Here is a 16,954-nt window from a genome sequence, read left to right as displayed (position 1 = left end):
TCTAGGGCATTACAATATGCACCCTTAACTCATCACTGTCTACCCTGAATCAATATTATTCCACTTCCCACACAACCTAAGAGCCCTAGAACAGCATGCTCTGTTTACTCCCCTCTGGTCCTTTGTGCTGTTATTTTTGTCATGTATTTAAACACTAAAGAAAGTTCTTCAGGCTGAAGGAAAATTATACCAGATGGAGATTCAGACCTACAAAAGGAATAATGTGTGGAGAGAGGGAAAGAGAGAGAGACTGATTTTCCAGAGACTAAGCCCCTTCCTCTGACTAGTAGTTGGGTTGGGGGCCGATCATTGGATTCCTCCTAAAGCTGAGTAGAACATGGGCTGGACTGAAGCTTTAATTACGCTGAGTTCACTCCAAGCCCAGCCTCCTATACTGCTGTTTTCATCTTCTGCCCTGGGAGGGAGGGGGCTGGACGGGCCGTTCTGTTTTTGTTTGTTTGTTTATGGTTTTTTGGTTCACTTTTGGATTCAACTCTGGCAGGGCTGCCCAAATACACACACCACATCAATGTGCAGGAATATGGGTTTTCTTTCTGCTTTACTGTGTTCTCTACTGCTTCTTTCTTAAGCAAATTTGCCACAATGTTGTTTTGGTTTGGTTTGGTTTGGTTTGGCTTGGTTTGGTTTTGGAAGGGGGTTCTGCCAGATTTTGATTTGGTTGGCCACCCTAGTATCGTCTAAGCTCAGCTGCTTTCCCCTGGTGCCTGCAAAGTCTCCCCTCCACGGCTGGCTCATTCCTCCACTTGCCCGCACTCAGACACCCCCCCAGACCTAGAAACTGCCGCATCTCTCTGCTCCCCCACGAAGGGCTCCTTTCTCTCTGGAATCAGTTGGTCACGTTTCCTTTTGTCCATTGCTCTCCACTAGCCCCATAGTCAAGTGTGATATTTATTTTGTACTTTTTTTCCCCTTGTTGTTTCACATCCTTTTATGTTGTAACCTGTAGCAGAAATCCTCTCCTTGGTATTTTAGTTTACTGTGTTGTTGGGAAAGTTGAGTATCTTTTCACATGCATACTGGTAAGTTTCCTCTGCTGTGACTTGCCTGTTCATATCCCTTAGACATTTTTTTTTTCCTTAGGCATTTTTCTATTGAGTTCTTTGTCTTTTCTTAATTATTTGTAGGAGCTCTTTTTGTACTTGGTCCTAATGTCTTATGGATTATAAGCATTGCAAGTATTTTATCTTAATCTCTAGCCAGTCATTTAACTTTATTTGTGGTATATTTTGTTAGAGAGTTCTGTTGTGTATACAGAAAGGTGCATACATCATAAGTTTACAGCTCATGAATTTTCATCAACTTAATATGCAGGAAACAACATCACCAACACTCCAGAATGCCATTCATACTCTTCCAATCGTTCCCCCACAAAAGTAGCCATTATCCAGACTTCTAAAGATATGTTACATTTTTTAAAATTAGATATTGACTTTGAGATAATTGTGGATTCATATGCGGTTCTAAGAAAGAATACAGTGAGATCCCATGTGCCCTGTACTTGGTTCCCCTCAATGGTAACAGAGAATAAAATTATATAGTACAGTATCACAACCAGGATACTGACATCCATAAGGAAATTCCCACCACTACAAGGATCCCTCATATGACCCCTTTTTTTTTAAAGATATTATTTATTTGTTTGACAGAGAGAGAGACAGCTAGAGAGGGAACACAAGCAGAGAGAGTGGGAGAGGGAGAAGCAGGCTTCCCGCCGAGCAGGGAGCCCAGTGTGGGGCTTGATCCCAGGACCCTGGGATCATGACCTGAGCCAAAGGCAGAGCTTAACGACTGAGCCACCCAGGCGCCCTCATATGACCCTTTTATAGCCATACCCACTCCCTCCTCCTCCCTCTGCCTTCTCCCACACTCCCACCCCCACCCTGTCCTTAACGCCCAACAACTGCTAATCTGTTCTCCATTTCAATAATTTTGTCATTTCAAAAAGCTATGTAAATGGAATTGTACAGTATATAATCACATTTTGGAATTGGCCTTTTTCACTCAGCATAATTCCCTAGAGACGCATCCAGGCTGAATGTATAAATATTCCACTCCTTTTTATTGCTGACTAGTATTCCATCGTATGGATGGACCACTATTTGTTTAACCATTCACCTATTGAAGGACATCTGGGTTTGTTACCAGTTTGGGGCTATTTTTTTAAGATTATTTATTTATTTGTTTATTTGTCAGAGAAAGAGAGAGCACAAGCGGGGAAGCAGGGGAGTGGTGGGCAGAGGGAGAAGCACGCTCCCCACCGAGCAAGGAGCCCGATGTGGGATTTGATCCCAGAACCCTGGGATCATGACCTGAGCCGAAGGCAGGCGCTTAACCGACTGAGCCACCCAGGTGTCCCCCAGTTTGGGGCTATTATTAATAAAGCTGCTACGAACATCCCTATACAGGTTTTTGTGTGATCCTGAGCAAGCGTTCCGTTGCTTTGTCTTGCAGAGAGCAGAGAGCATCAATCCGATTCAAGACCACTCTCATAAATACTCTCATGGATGTCCTTCGCCACAGGCCAGGATGGGTGGAAGTAAAGGAGTAAGACACCTCCCCACCCCCTGCCAACCTCATCCCTTCTTCCCTTTGCCTCACAGATCCTTGTCTCCCTTTGTTTTCTCCCAGTTGCCTTGGGTGGCTACTGGGACTTGTCCCAATTTGGCTGTGATAGGGACCAACATTTATTTAGCACTCAAAATGTGTCAAGCGCCTTACGGACACCCTCTGTCTTATTTAAGCCTTACAACCATCCAGTAAGATATGATTATGTTCAGAGGTATTAAGCCAATCGTTGAAGGTCATACAGCATGTAAGGGTCAAAGTGGGGTTCACACCCAGTTCAGCTGGACTGTTCCATAGCCAGTGTCCTAGAGCTCTCTGGAGAATCAACGAATGCAGCCATCACCCACTAGCTGGCTTGAATCCTCCAGTGATGGCAGGTCCAGGTCAAGGGCTGCTTTTCCCTGGCCACTTACTCGTTCTGTGACCTTGAACAACTTACTTGACCCCAAGCCCACATTTCTTCTATGCTGAGCCCTGGGGATACTGAGATGGGACAAGCATCCAATGCCCGGCGCATAGTAGGTGCTAATATAAGTTAGGGTTAAGGTTTGGAGGCATGTAACAGAGACCCAAAGTAAAAGAGGCTTTGACAGACTAGAAGTTTATTTATCTCTCCCATTGAAGTCCAGATGTAGGAAGTTCAGAGATGGTATAGAAATCTGGATCCATCCGCTTCCATCTCTCCATTCTGCTATCACTTGAGTGAGGCCCTTGTCCTCACGGTCTAAGGCGAAGCTCCAGCCCTTACATCCCGAGTCCAAGCCACAGTCGGTAGGAAGGAGGCAAGAAAATGCATGCCCTGCCCTTGAAGAGCTCAGCCTAGAAGTGTCTCACGTTGGCCAGAACTTAGCTTAGCTGCAAGAGAATCTGGAAAATGTAGTCTTTATTTTGGAGAATGCAGATGACATGTTCCCAGGTAAATGTCGGGAATTCTGGTACCGTAAAAAAAGGAGAAAATAGCTATGAGGGGTGAGGGCAACCAGCTGCCCTGACACGGTGCTCAGGGAATATTGTTGCCTAAAAGTAGCTAAGCCTGTTGGACGCTCTTGAGCACTTTACACGCATGACCTCTGAATCATGGAGCAGACCTTCCGGGAGGTGCTCTTATCATACCCATTTACTGAAAGTGGGAAAGTTGGACGCAGAAGAGTAAAAACTGCCGTGTTTGAGGCCACTCGGCTTGTCAGGGCTTGGGCTAGGCCGGCACCTGGTCAGTCTGTGTGCGGAGACCCAGGCTCGTCTCCACCCTGTTCTCGCAGCCTCTCCGTGAATGAGGAAACAGGTGAGTGAATGGGGGAATCCGTGGTTCCCACTGCCTGGTACTGGAGTCTAGTCTCGTCCACACGGGGCTTCAGTTACAGCTGTAGTTTTGTACTTAAGAAGGAGTTGGAAGCAGTCATGGCGGCCTTGTTTTATTTCCCGCCACGTAGTTTGCAAGCGCTTCCTCTCAGCCCCACAGCTGTGCGATCAGATTGGGGCGATTAGCCTGCTTTCCTGTCCCTCTCCTTAGTGTGGTGGTGAATAAGCAGGTCGGAATTTGGAGCCGGGCAGGACTGGGTAGGAATCCTGGTGCTGCCAGGGCCTCGGTGAGCAGGGTCATCCTCGTCCGGGGACTCCAGGGATGATTGTTGTCACCTTTTGAGGCTGCTCTGAGGAGCCAGCGGGAGGAGGGCTTTTGGGGAGGGGGGGGTGGGCAACAGAGATGCTTCCAGCGCCCAGGCAGGTAGCATGACCAGGTGAGGCTGGCTGGTTGTCGTGGGCCGTGGGGAGCATTGGGGACTGTGACCTGGAGGGGGCGTCCCTGTCTAACTTGGCGGCGGCTCCTCCCTCCAGCTGGCAGGTGCCAGGGGGCGTCAGGGCTCCGTGCGACTGCTCTGCTGGTCGTTCAGAGGAGGCCAGCAGCCTGGATTTGTGCAGGAACATCTCTCTGGTTTTCACTCTGGCCTCACAGAGCCCATTGTGGGCAGCCACCGCCCGAAGACTCCTCTTGAACACGCTGCCGCCTGCCCCCGCTCGGCTGCACCTCCCTGGGCCCCAGGCCCCCCAGCAGTGCTGAGGGCCTCGGGTCGTGACCTTTGTCCCCCCCACCCGCAGTGAAGGGGAGTGGGATTTCTACTGGTGTGACGTCAGCTGGCTCCGGGAGAACTTTGACCACACCTACATGGACGAGCACGTGCGCATCAGTCACTTCCGAAACCACTACGAGGTGAGCTGGGGCAGCCGGGGCACTGAGTCGGCCAATTCGTGTCACTGGATGTGGCAATGAGCAGGTGTGGGAGTGCAAGGACCAGCATGGAAAAGTGGAAGAGAATGTGGGGTACGTGCCAGGTGGGGAACACGTGCACAAGATACACGAGGAGCTAAAGAGTGTGAGAGTGAGGATCTGGTACCTGAACGACAGGCTGCCTTGTTGTGGGGACTGAGGTCACAGTCTGGTTGGCATTTCAGCACTGGAGATGGGTGGGGCAAGGGCCGAAGGAGCAGGATGTTTGAGCCATATGGTGACTTCAGGGGAGAGGCAAGTTGAGCAATTGGGAGTCTAGAGATGGGAGGGAGGTCCGGGAGGAACCAGACCACAAAGATGGGACCGGAGGAGCCAACGATGCTGAGATTTGAAAAGGTTAGTGCAGCTTAGAGGTTAGAAACATGAACTTGGGAGTCAGACAGGCCTGGGTCAAATCCCGGCTGTGCCTCTGTTAGCTGGGTGACTCTGGGCAGCTGACTTAACCTTTCTGAGCCTTGGTTTTCTGGCCTGTGAAGTGGGGATCACTATAGAACAACAGGCTCTCAGAGTTACTCTCACTGCGACTGTTACTTGGCGCGCCCGAGGCTGCGGGGACAAGCTGGGGGGTTGGGGCTGGGAGCTGGAGCAGGGCAGTGGGCACAGGCACTAACGGCCTGCTCGCCCACCTGCTGCCCAGCTGACCCGCAAGAACTATATGGTGAAGAACCTGAAGCGGTTCCGGAAACAGTTGGAGCGCGAGGCCGGAAAGCTGGAGGCAGCCAAGTGCGACTTCTTCCCCAAAACCTTTGAGATGCCATGCGAGTACCACCTGTTCGTGGAGGAGTTCCGCAAAAACCCGGGAATCACCTGGATCATGAAGCCTGTGCGTGCCCAGTGCCGGGAGCAGGGGGAGGGGGCGGTGGGAGGGAGGCCTTCCCGGGCACCAGACAGAGCAGGGATCCCTCATGGCACATCCCAGGACAAAATTCTGCCTGGCAATTCAGCCTCAGATGCACCATCCGCCTCCCCCAAACCCCCGAGGGCTGACTTCGTTTCCTCCTTGCAGTGTGTGGACCCGGCAGCTGTGACAGCTAGCACACAGTAGGTGCTCAATGCGTGTTTCCTAGCTGAACAAGTGATCCTCAGGACACCAGGGCAGGGAATCCCGAGGCTTGCTAGAGCTCAGATCCCCCCTCTCTTCCTGACAGGAGAGGAACCGGTGGCGGCCAAGCCATGCCAAGCACTTGACCTGCGCTGCCCGGTTCTCAGGATGGCCCTTGGGAGGAGCTATGACCTCATTTTAAAGATGAGGAGACTGAGACCCATGTATTCAGACATTCCATAAATACTCGCTGAGCACTTGCCACGTGCCAGGCACAGACCTAGGCGCTGGGGACGCAGCCCTCAGCGAGTCGGAAGTGGGTCTCCGCCTTCCTTGGGCGCAGACAATACGGACACCTGCGTGCGTGGAGCTGTGCTAAATGTCAGTAGAGAGGAAAGGGTAGGAGGCTCCCCGCTGCCCGGAAGGCTTTTCTGAAGGCAGACTGGGCTCTGAGGCCAAACCCCTTGCTTCAAATACTGCCTGTACCACTTACTAGCTGTGTGACCTCAGGCAGACTACTTAACTTCTCTGTGCCCCAGTTTTCCCATCTGCAAAGTGAGCCGGCAGTACCTGTCGCATAACGCCGTTGTGTGACTGAGTTACGGCGGGCGGAGCGCAGCATGAAGCACTCCGTAAGGGACCGCCACTGCTGTTGTCACTGTTATCAAAAGAATTAGTACTGGCTGTGGCCTGAAGGATGCAGAGGGTCAGCCTGGAGAAGGGCAGAGGTGGGGAAGAGCATTCCAGGAAGAGGGAACCGCATGCACGAAGGCCTTGCATCCAGAGGTAGCCCTTCAGGGATCCAGAAACTGAGTGGAGGGCACAGGTGGCAGAGTACCCACCAGCCCCTCGGTCCTTCCTCGTGCCAGGGCTGCTTTCTCACCGCAAAGCCACCAGAGCCTTGAATGGGCATCAGCAAAGCCCCCTACTATTTCCCGGGCTTGGGAATGTGCCAGGCCCCAGGAAGGGAGCTGTGGGGAGCAGAGTACGGGGCAGCCCTTCCTTGTGCAGCTGGGGACTAGGGCCGGTGCTGGCCAATGCAGTCAGTAGCACAGGTGCTCGGAAGGGCAGACGAAAACCACGGATGCTCCCAACTGGGTGCCGGGCAGCGTTCACTGCTCCCAACTTGGTCCCGGGCAGCGTTTACCGGGGCCTCCGCTCCTGTCCCTGGTGAGGCCTGCTGGGAGGCTTGCATCCCCTTCTCTGCAGCCAGAGCGGAAGGGGTTAGGCAGCCGAGAACTGCAACCCACGGGGCGGTTCCAGCTCCCAGCATTATCCTCCCGGACAAATGGTAATTTGTGCTAATTGGAAAGAGCAATCGCATATTAAGTTGATTCCTTTCCCCGCCCACGGCCTTTGTCAGAGGCAGACACAAGGCAGCTGTAATTAAGAGGCGGCATCTTGGCTGCGTGCAGGCGTTCTTGCCCCTGCAGAGCTGCCACGCCCTGTCTGGGGTATGGGGTGCAGAGAGTGGGTGCTCTGGGCTTTAACTCTGTCCCCGCTGCTTATGAGCCGGCTGACCCCAAGCAGGTTTCAGCCCCTCTAAGTCTGCATCCTCATCGTAGGTAAAGTGGAATTAACAAGTGTACCTGCCTGCCAGGGTTGGGAGAGAATCCAGTGAAGGATAACATGTTATATACATGAGTTATACAAGTCATGTAAAGGGCTTGGCACTTAGGTGTCCAGTCAGTGACCATCCTTGCTGTGATTTCCAAGAGTCCAGGCAACACCTTCTCTCCCCCTGCCCCTGGAAAGCACTAGGTCAGTGCTTCCCAAACCCACCATGTGCCCACAATCATTCAGCATCTTGTTCAAGGCAGAGGCTGATTCAGCAGGTCTGCGTAGGGCCCGAGAGTCCGCATTTCTAACCAGCTCCCGGGTGAGGCCTTTGCCGCAGGTCCGTGGACCACACTTTGAGGACTGAGACTGGAGAGGAGTAATTCTCAAGCCTTAGAGTGCATCAGAATTTTCTGGAGAGCTTATTAAAGCCCCCCCCGCTCCATCCCTCAGTGTCTGATTCAGTAGGCCTGGGCTGGGGGCTAAGAATTGCGTTTCTAGCAACATTCCAGATATAGCAGCCAGGGTTCTCCGGAGCAACAGAACTGTGAGCCACTGGGCTAGAGTACTGGGTGGTGCAAAATCAATCACAAGTCCTGTTGTTTGGATTCCTTTGGGGTAGGGAAAATGTAAAAAACAAACAAAACAAAAAAATAGGACGTTACTCCAAATTTAGAAAATAAAGGGAAAAAATCCCAAATCCCTCCACTCTTCCCACAAGGCCTGTCTCTGTGAGACGGGCTGTCCTCGTGCACCCACACACACGAGTTTTCACATAGCTGCTGTGGTGGGGCCCGTGAAGGCAGCCACTGGCCTGCTTTTCCCTCCGGCGCCTCCTCTGCACGGTCCCCTAAGGCCTGCTGAGTCTGCATCTTCCTCTTTAGTGGAAGCAGAGCAGGGGCAATGAGGGGGTGAGTTGGACTCAGAAAGGAATAAGCAGCATCGTCCCCTCCACGCCACCCTCGGGGACCCCTCTTCCCATGGAGCCTGAGCCCCAGCCCATCTCGGAGCTTTGCTGTCACTCTCAGAGTGTAGGAACAAGCCCCTGGGTTTGCCATTTAAAAGCCCAGATGATGTAAAAATTGCATCGGTCCAAACTTCTTTTCCATCTGAACATTCTCCCCTCCCACCAGCTCAGGCCCTTTGGGTGGGCGGGAGGTTGGCAGGACCCAGACCATGGGACCACGCTTGCTTCTCTAGCCTCCCTCACGTGGCTGGGGGGCAGGTGCTGGCTGTCAGGGCCCAGGGCTGTCCATCAGTCCTGGGGCCTGTCCATCAGTGGTCTGCAGATCTGGTTTAACATTTCACTCAAAGCCGTGAGCATCCCGGGCAACCACTAGGCTGCTCCCAGCTCTGGGGCCTCTGTCCAAATTGCAGGACAGGAAGAATAGAATTTTACCTCCCGTTTCTCAAGTTTACCCCACCAGACCTTCTCAGATCTTTTCACTGCAATCTTCAAAGAGTCAGGGGGTGCTTTGGGCAGCACATAACAGAAGCGCCGACTAATGGGAGCTCAAACAAGAGGGCAGGGGCTCGTCTTGGGTCTCCTGGGCATCTGGCGAAAATCGTGTTTCACACTGTCACAGAAGAGTGTTTTTAAAAGGATAAAGTAATTTGATTATAAAAGGAAGCAACTATATTGAAAAACAGTTATCAAACAAACGGTTAGTGGGTCCTCTGAGAAACAGATGCAAAGGCAAGATTGAACGTGCGGGGAGTTTTGCCTGTAAGGAATGGGGGGAGGGAATGGGACAAGGGCTGGGACAGTTGTCAGACCCAGTGAGGGAGAGAGGGAAGGAAGAGAAGCACCTAGAGGCCTGGGGGAGGCCTCCGGCCAGAGGAGGTCCCTGTCTCCCAGGAGTGGGCCAGGCTTCCTGTCCCCGCGGTCCTCGGTCGGTCCGTCTGTGGCAGGAGCAGCCCCTGCAGGCGAGGCCGTCAGTCCGGCAGTCAGCATGGTCCTGCCGTTAGAGACCCGCTAGAGCCTCTCACGATGCCGTAGAAGTTTCATTCACAGCTGAAGAGAGTCTAACAGCAGGCCCATAGTTACCATAATTTCAAAGTCATAATGAGCATAAACAATATTCTGAGATATCTGCAACAACCGTAATGTGATATAAAAATAACTGAGATTTCTTCTGAAAGTAAAGTCACAGGCGTGGCTAATACTACTACGGTTTGTTGTCCGCATTCATAATTGGAAGGCAATGGGAAAATCTGGTTAGGATGAAAGATGTTCTTCTCATTCAAGTTTATGGACGCCAGGACATTTCCTTTAATCATGAAAGGTCAGTTCCAGGAACGACTCAACAACCTTGGTGGGCAGCTCAACAGCATCATCAATCCCCACCCCAGTGGGCTGGCTTCTCCTCTCAGTCACAGCACACCTGCCGCACCTTTAGCTTCGCCTCCTGACCCCTCCACCCGCCGCAGGAATAAACGAACACCCTGGTCTTGTGTCCCTTTTGAAGAAGACACGAACTTCCCAGAGGTCACTGCCGCACACCTCCCCTGGTACCTGCTGGCCTGCGCCTGAACCAGTCGTGCGGCGGGACCCCTGGGAGGGCTCAGACCCCCGGGGGGGCAGGACCACTGGGAAGAGGTGATCCAGATGGGGTTCTGCTGGGGGCACCTGGCTGGCTCAGTTGGTGGAGCATGTGATTCTTGATCTCAGGGTCATGAGTTTGAGCCCCATGTTGGGGGTAGAGCTTACGTTAAACAAACAACAAGAAAAAAACAAATGGGATTTTGTTGGCAGAGAAAAAAGGGAATTTTTTTCCCTGCTCAGGGTAGCTGAGTAGACCACCAACCCCATGGGTAACACCCAGTGAATGCCCCGTGATGAACGGCCCCAGGGGCAGGACAGGCAGTGGCAGCGGGGGGTCAGGGCCCTGGGTGGCCGCAGGTGCTGCAAAATCAAAGTATGGCTCATTCTCATAATCCATATTATTTTCCAATTGATTTGTCTTTTTAGAAAAATAATATGTTTTACTCCCAAATTATCAAGTAAGATCGATACTCCCAGGAGTGGGACCATGTCTGTCGTGTGATTCTGTGTACTCCCTGGCACTTTGCAGGAGGTGCGTGAGCCTCGGGCTTGTGAAGCACAGATTTAACTACCTGGGTTTGTCACCTGCTGGTTGGATAACCTTGAACAGAGTGCTTGGCCTTGTTGCTTGGTTTCCTTGGCTGCAAAACGGGGATAGTATTAATGCCTACATAGAGGATTTTTTGGTAAAGCTTTCACAAGGTAAGGTGCGTAAATCTTGGTGCCTGGCGCGTAGGAAACATCTGCTGTCGTTCTAAACCATTCCCCTAACGTTCGTGTCCGCGTTCTATTGCTGCACCCCAAAACTCAGTGGCTGGAAACAAAAGTCATGTCTTATTTAGCCCCCGAGCCTCCAATTTGGGCAACACTTGCCAGGGAAGGCTCCTGGCTGCTCCAGCGTCTACTGGGACGGCTCCCGTGGGGGCTGGAGGATTCGCTTCCAAGCTGGCTCACTCACTCGGCTGGCAAGTCAGTGCGGGCTGCTGGCTGGGAGCTCAGCCAGGGTGGAGGGCTGGAAGACTCAGCTGCCCTCCGTGTGGGCCTCTCCATATGACCTGAGCTTCCTCCCAGCATGGTGGCTGGGTTCCACGGGCAACCATCCCCCAAAGAGAAAGCTGTGTGGACGCTGTATTGCCTTGGATGACCCAGCATTGGAATCCACACAACATCACTCCTGCCATATGCGATCAGTAGAGACAGTCCTAAATGCTCGCCCAGATTCAAGGGGAGGGCACATCGACTTCACCTCTTCATGGAGGGTGGGGGGATGGGGGTAGCAAGGTTCCGGAAAAACATATGGGACTGGAAATATTTCTGTGACTCTTTTTGCAAACTACAATCTGCTGGAGCTAGATAGTAGGTGATTTCCCAGTCTTGAAAACCCTGATATATCACCAAGCAGGAAGTTTATTTTCCACTCTTGAGGATTATTCCCTTAGAAAGGCATCTCTTGGAACAGGCATGTTTGCTAACATACTAACAACGCTTTATTTTTTTTATTTTTATTTTTTTTAAAGATTTTATTTATTTGACAGAGAGAGAGACAGCGAGAGAGGGAACACAAGCAGGGGGAGCGGGAGAGGGAGAAGCAGGCTTCCCGCTGAGCGGGGAGCCCGATGCGGGGCTCGATCCCAGTACCCTGGGATCATGACCTGAGCCAAAGGCAGCCTCTCAACGACTGAGCCACCCAGGCGCCCCACTAACAATGCTTTAAACAATAAAGGCATTTTATTACCTCCTCTAACAAGAAAGCCAGAGGTAGGAAGTTCCAGGTTTGGGGATGGGCTCACTGAGACCGTTAAAAGCCCTCTGTGTGCTGGTTTTCTGCCATCAGATGTGTCACCGTGTCCCACCATGTGTGACAGCTGTAGGCCTCAGCTCCTCAGACTGTAGCATTCAGAGAAAGAAGGAAAGGAGCCAGGCATCTCTGGCTCCCGCCTTCCCTCTCTCTCCTCCTCCTCGATCCTGATATTTTTAACAAGGAAGAAAGTCATTCTTAGAAGCCCCAAAGCCCTAAGCAGACATCTCTGTAGGTCTCATTGGCCAGAACTAGGCGTGTGGTTCCCAAGAGCTGCAAGAGAGCCTGACAGAACAGGTGTGTGGTCTTCCCAGCCTCCGTGTGAAACGTGGGCTCTGCGGCCAGAGAGAAGGAAGGGAATGACTGTAGGGAAGGCGGCCCACGAAGGTGGAGGTGGGGGCTCCCAGATCAAAAGGCAGGAGCCTTAATAAAACTTCTCAATTGAAGTTTAGTAAACAGAATATGCCCGAGTTATGGGGGCGCACCTTGGTAAATTTTCTGGAGGTGAGCACACTTGAGTAACAAGCACCCAGGCCGTAGACAGAGCTGGCCGGCCCCTCGGCAGCTCCCCCCAGACCCTCTAACACTCACTACCCCTCTAGGCCCTAACAGCATAGATGCATCTGTCTGCCTTTGTACTTGATATCATGGGAATCATGAGATATTGCTGCGCTGCGTCTGGTTTCTCTCCATCAACATTATGTCCACGAGATTCATCCCGACTGACGCGGGTGACTGCCCACTGCTAGTCATTACGGCTGTATACTGTTCCACCACGTGACTCTTTGTCCTCTGGGCAGTTTCAAGGTTGGAGCCATTGTGAATCGTGCTGCTGTGGATGTTCCCGGATGCATCCGTGGGTGCCCGGGTGCACCCGTTTCTGCCGTGTGGGGGCCTAGGAGAGGCCCTTCTGGGTCAGAGCAGGTGCCTGTGTTCAGCTTTAGCAGGTGCTGCTCGTTTCCAACGATGTGCACTCCCACCAGCAGCTGTGAGTGCCAGTTTCTCCACAGCCTCACCAACACTTGCTGTTGTTCGTTTTTCATTGTTTTAATCCTTTAGAAAAGATTTTATTTATTCATTTTAGAGAGCGAGCGAGAGAGTGGGGAGGGGCAGAGAGAGGGAGAAAGAATCTGAAGCAGACTCCATATTGAGCGCAGAGCCCGAGGTGGGGCCGGATCTCACCACCGCGAGATGGTCACCTGAGCCAAAACCAAGAGTCGGATGTTCAACCTACTGAGGCACCCAGGCGACCCTATTGTTCATTTTTTAATTTTAACCACTCTCAAGGAGCATGGAGTGGTATCCTCTTGGGGTTTTCATTTGCATTTCCTTGAGACTAATGAAGTGGAGTGACTTTTCATTGTTCACATTGGGTGACCTTCTGTGAAGTGGATTTAAGTCTTTTGCATGGCCGTGAGCCAATGGAAGCCCTTGATGCACACTGATGAACTGCTTTCCAAAATAGCGGTGCACAGGTAGCTGTCCCTGAGCCCTACCTGTGCTCCACACCCGTCTTCTGGGTGTACACAACCCTGAATCAGGCACACGGCGCTGCGGGCAGAGCGGAGCTGGGTTTGGGCTCCCACTGCCTCCATGACCGGGAGCCCTTCACGCAGTGGGCAACCTGGCCATCCATGCCCAACCGCTCTGCCAGCCCCTACATTGTACAGAGAGCTTCACACTGGCCAGCTGGGCCGTGCTCAGAGGAGACCAGAGGGAAACAAGAGTTTGCATTCCCTGGGTGCCTTAATGCTAGAGGAAAGACGACTCAGGGGGACCTGCTCAGTGGCTACAGATGATCAAAGGGCTGTTCTGGGGCCCAGGGATCAGATTTGTTTTAGGAGGCCCTACAGGCCCAGAGCCAGGCTGGCAAATTTGAGCTCAACACGGGTTAGGCTGTGAAGGCTCCGTGAGGTCTAGGTCACTTCGATAGCAGCGTGCCCAGCACACAGTAGTCACCTAATTATGCCTTTGGGATGACTGCTGACTAGCGCTATCCTGCAACAGATGAGCTGCGTCGGGAGGTGGGGGAGGGTAGTGAGCTCCCCGGCACTGTGGACGGGCAAGGCCAGGCAGGTGACCATCATCGAGGGATTTCACAGGAGGGAGTAATGCCTTTGGTGCTGACTGCTCTGCATGATATTAAAGATGTCCCCAGCCCCTGGACTCTGTGAAGCTATGAATTACCCATGCTGGGATTCAGTAAATGCAGGCTGATCAGTATTAGCTGAAGCAAAACCTAATTAGGAAGGCAAATTGATTTCCAAAAAAAGAATTGGATGATGTGTTCCCGAGACTGTTAGAAATGGTTTTTTAATTGTCTGCTCTTTTGTATTATTCATGCCATTGTGTGCCTTTGTGAGCGAAGTCTGGGGAGGTGGCCCAGGCACAGGGGCCAACGAGGAGCAACACGGAGCTGAGAGCTGCTCTTTCTGCACTCACCCCCACCCCAGGTAGCCCGGTCCCAAGGGAAGGGCATCTTCCTCTTCCGGAGGCTGAAGGACATCATGGACTGGAGGAAGGTAAGCTTACCTCTGCCCTTGCTGCAATGAGGGGCCCCGCCGTCCCTCTTTCAAAGCTTGGAGGGCTGGCAAGGAAGCTCTGGGGCAGGCCCATAGGAATGGGGTCCCTGAAGCCAGATTGCACGGGTTTAAATCTTGATTTTTTCCCCTTAATAGCTGTGTGACCTTGGGCAAGATACTTCACCTGTCTGTGCCCAAGGAAATGGGGGATAGTAGTAATAGCACCCGCTGAGGACGCAATGAGTTAATACGCCTAAAACCTGAGAACATGGCCTCTCTACCTGGGCCTCCTGCTCACCTGGTTGGGGAGAGTTCGGCCGACTCTTCCTGTAGATCCTAGGCTGAGCCTGAGGTAGCTCCCTCCCTCCCCACCACCCCATCCCTGTCCCAGACATAGCGTAGAGGAAATCCTGGTTCCAGTCCTGCCTCTGCCATTCTGCAGCTGTGCGGTCTTGGGAAAATTGCTGAACCCCTCTGAACCTTAGAGATGTTAATAGTGCAGGGTGAGGGAGAAGAGTAGGATGACCAGCTCCCTCACAACCAGACCCACTGCACGAGCTGGTACTCAATAGATGAATTTCCCCCCTGCCCTGTGTGTCCTGATTCTGCCCATGAAACCGGCAGGGCACCGCGGGCAAGAAGCTGACCAGCTTAGAGGCCCAGCCGGCCCGGAGCACTGTCAATCCCTCTGGCAGCCATGTGAGTACAGGTAGGGGCTGGTCCGGCGCCCAGGAAGGGGAGGCCCGGTTACCTTGGGGTGGGGTGACAGTAAGTGAAGGAAATTCTGCCCTGGGGGCCAGGAACCCTGAATTCCAGGGGCTCCCTGCCACTGGGCTATTGTGTGACCTCACCAAGTGAGTGACACTTGCCTTTGGGCCTCGGTTTCCTCACAAGGTTACTGTGAAGGGGGACAGTGGGTGAGAGAGGGCACTGCTGTCTTCCTGAGCTGGGCTGGCGGCGGGGGGGAGAACTCGCAGGCAGAGAAGGGACAGGAATGTCCTTGGGCGTCTGACCGGTGGAACCTTCTACAGAGGTGGACCAGTGTGTGCCTGCGCTCTCCCCGGTATGGCGACCACTAGCCACGTGTTGACATTGAGCACCTGAAAAGCTGCCGGTACCACTCAAGGGCTGGATTTTACATTTCTTTTCCTTTCTTTTACATACATAAAATTTACCATTTTGACTGCTTTCAAGTGTATAATTTAGTGGCATGAAGTATATTCACGCTGTTGTGCAACCTTCCCCACCGTCCACCTCTAGAACTCTTTTATCTACTCCCAGAACTCTGGCCCCAAGAAACACTGGCTCCCTATTTCCCCTCCTCCCACCCCAGCCCCGGGCGGCCATCCTTCTACTTGCCATCTCCCTGGATTTGACGACTCTAGAGACCTCATCTAAGGGGACTCAAACAGTATGTGTCTTTTGTGTCTGGCTTATTTCACTTAGCGTAATGTCCTCAAGGTACATCCATGTGGGGGTACTTAATTTCACTTACTTTTCATCAGTTTAAATGTAAATGGACAGCGCAGGTCTGGAGGTTAAATGCCGAGGCTCTGGGCCCAGCCTGCGGGTCCACTTCCCAGCTGTACTACTGCACAGCTGTGTGGCCTTGGGCAAGTCACTCCCCTTCTCTGTGCTTCAGGTTCTCATCTGTAAACTGGGGATAACATGAGTACTTACTTCCCTGATCGGGGTTGATATACCCCGAGGAGAGTGCTTAACACAATGCCTCCTACACAAGGAATGCTCCATAAATGTCAATAATCGTTATTTTTACAACTAGGATGCGAGAAGTTCTGACGACCAGAAGGATGAGATCCCTGTGGAGAACTACGTAGCTCAGCGCTATATCGAAAATCCCTACCTGATAGGAGGTGAGACGACCCCTCTGCCCAGAACAGCGTCTGTGCTGCTTGGCTGCTCTCACCTCCCCGGGCAACGTCCTCCCCTCTCTCCCCCAGTGACCCCATCCTTTCTTGTGGCTTTAAACACCCTCCAGATGCCAGTGACCCCCCAGCTTTCTGTCTCCAGCTGAGACCTCGCCCTAACACCCCGGACCCTGATGTCCCACAGCCTACGGCATGCCCTCTTGGGCACCTGCCAGCAACTCAAACCCAACAGCGAGCCTAACATCCAACCTCGCCCTCCTCCTGCCATGGGGCTCATTCCCCAGCCTCCCCATGTCCCCAGCCCCTCCAGCCCTGGGTGTTAAGCCAGAGGTCGAAGACCATTCCGGGTGTGCCCCTCTCTTCTCCTCCCCGCTTTGACCTCCATCAGGCTCCCACGCAGCTCTTGAATCCATCTGACCACCTCCATCCCGGTTCTGGCCACTGTCCCCTCCTGTCCTCACTGGTACCCACAGCTGCTCTGGCCCCCTGTGCTCCACTCCAACATAGTAGCCGGGGCGACAAGGCACCCTTCAGTGACCTCCCGTGGTTGGTGAAACAAAATGCAAAAACTGCACATGAGCTGGCCCCTGCTGACCTCGCTGACCTTGCTGACCTCACCGACCCCATCTCCTTCCACTCTGCTGGCTCCGGGCCCCTGCAAGGCCCGCCCTTCTGGGTTATTGGGCACCTCTCTTCCTGGAGCCTTCTGCATGAAGCCTTCCTTGATTCCA

The 16,954-nt window shown here is 52.7% G+C and overlaps 1 protein-coding gene across 1 annotated transcript in view; it reads left to right on the top strand.

Moving 5' to 3' along the window:
- TTLL9 (tubulin tyrosine ligase like 9) overlaps positions 1-16,954 on the top strand; it is a 38,272-nt gene that overhangs the window by 6,967 nt on the left and 14,351 nt on the right. Inside the window, exons 3-8 of the mRNA XM_036121846.2 lie at positions 2,473-2,565; positions 4,681-4,792; positions 5,508-5,693; positions 14,266-14,334; positions 14,959-15,033; positions 16,118-16,208. Coding sequence (XP_035977739.1) covers positions 2,473-2,565; positions 4,681-4,792; positions 5,508-5,693; positions 14,266-14,334; positions 14,959-15,033; positions 16,118-16,208 — 626 coding nt within the window. The remainder of the gene's footprint in view (positions 1-2,472; positions 2,566-4,680; positions 4,793-5,507; positions 5,694-14,265; positions 14,335-14,958; positions 15,034-16,117; positions 16,209-16,954) is intronic.

The sequence above is a fragment of the Halichoerus grypus genome, chromosome 10 (genome assembly GCF_964656455.1).
Source record: "Halichoerus grypus chromosome 10, mHalGry1.hap1.1, whole genome shotgun sequence".
In the NCBI taxonomy this organism is placed as follows: domain Eukaryota; kingdom Metazoa; phylum Chordata; class Mammalia; order Carnivora; family Phocidae; genus Halichoerus; species Halichoerus grypus.
The sequence above is the reverse complement of the archived record's forward strand: the minus strand, read 5'-3'. Positions and strand labels throughout refer to the sequence as shown.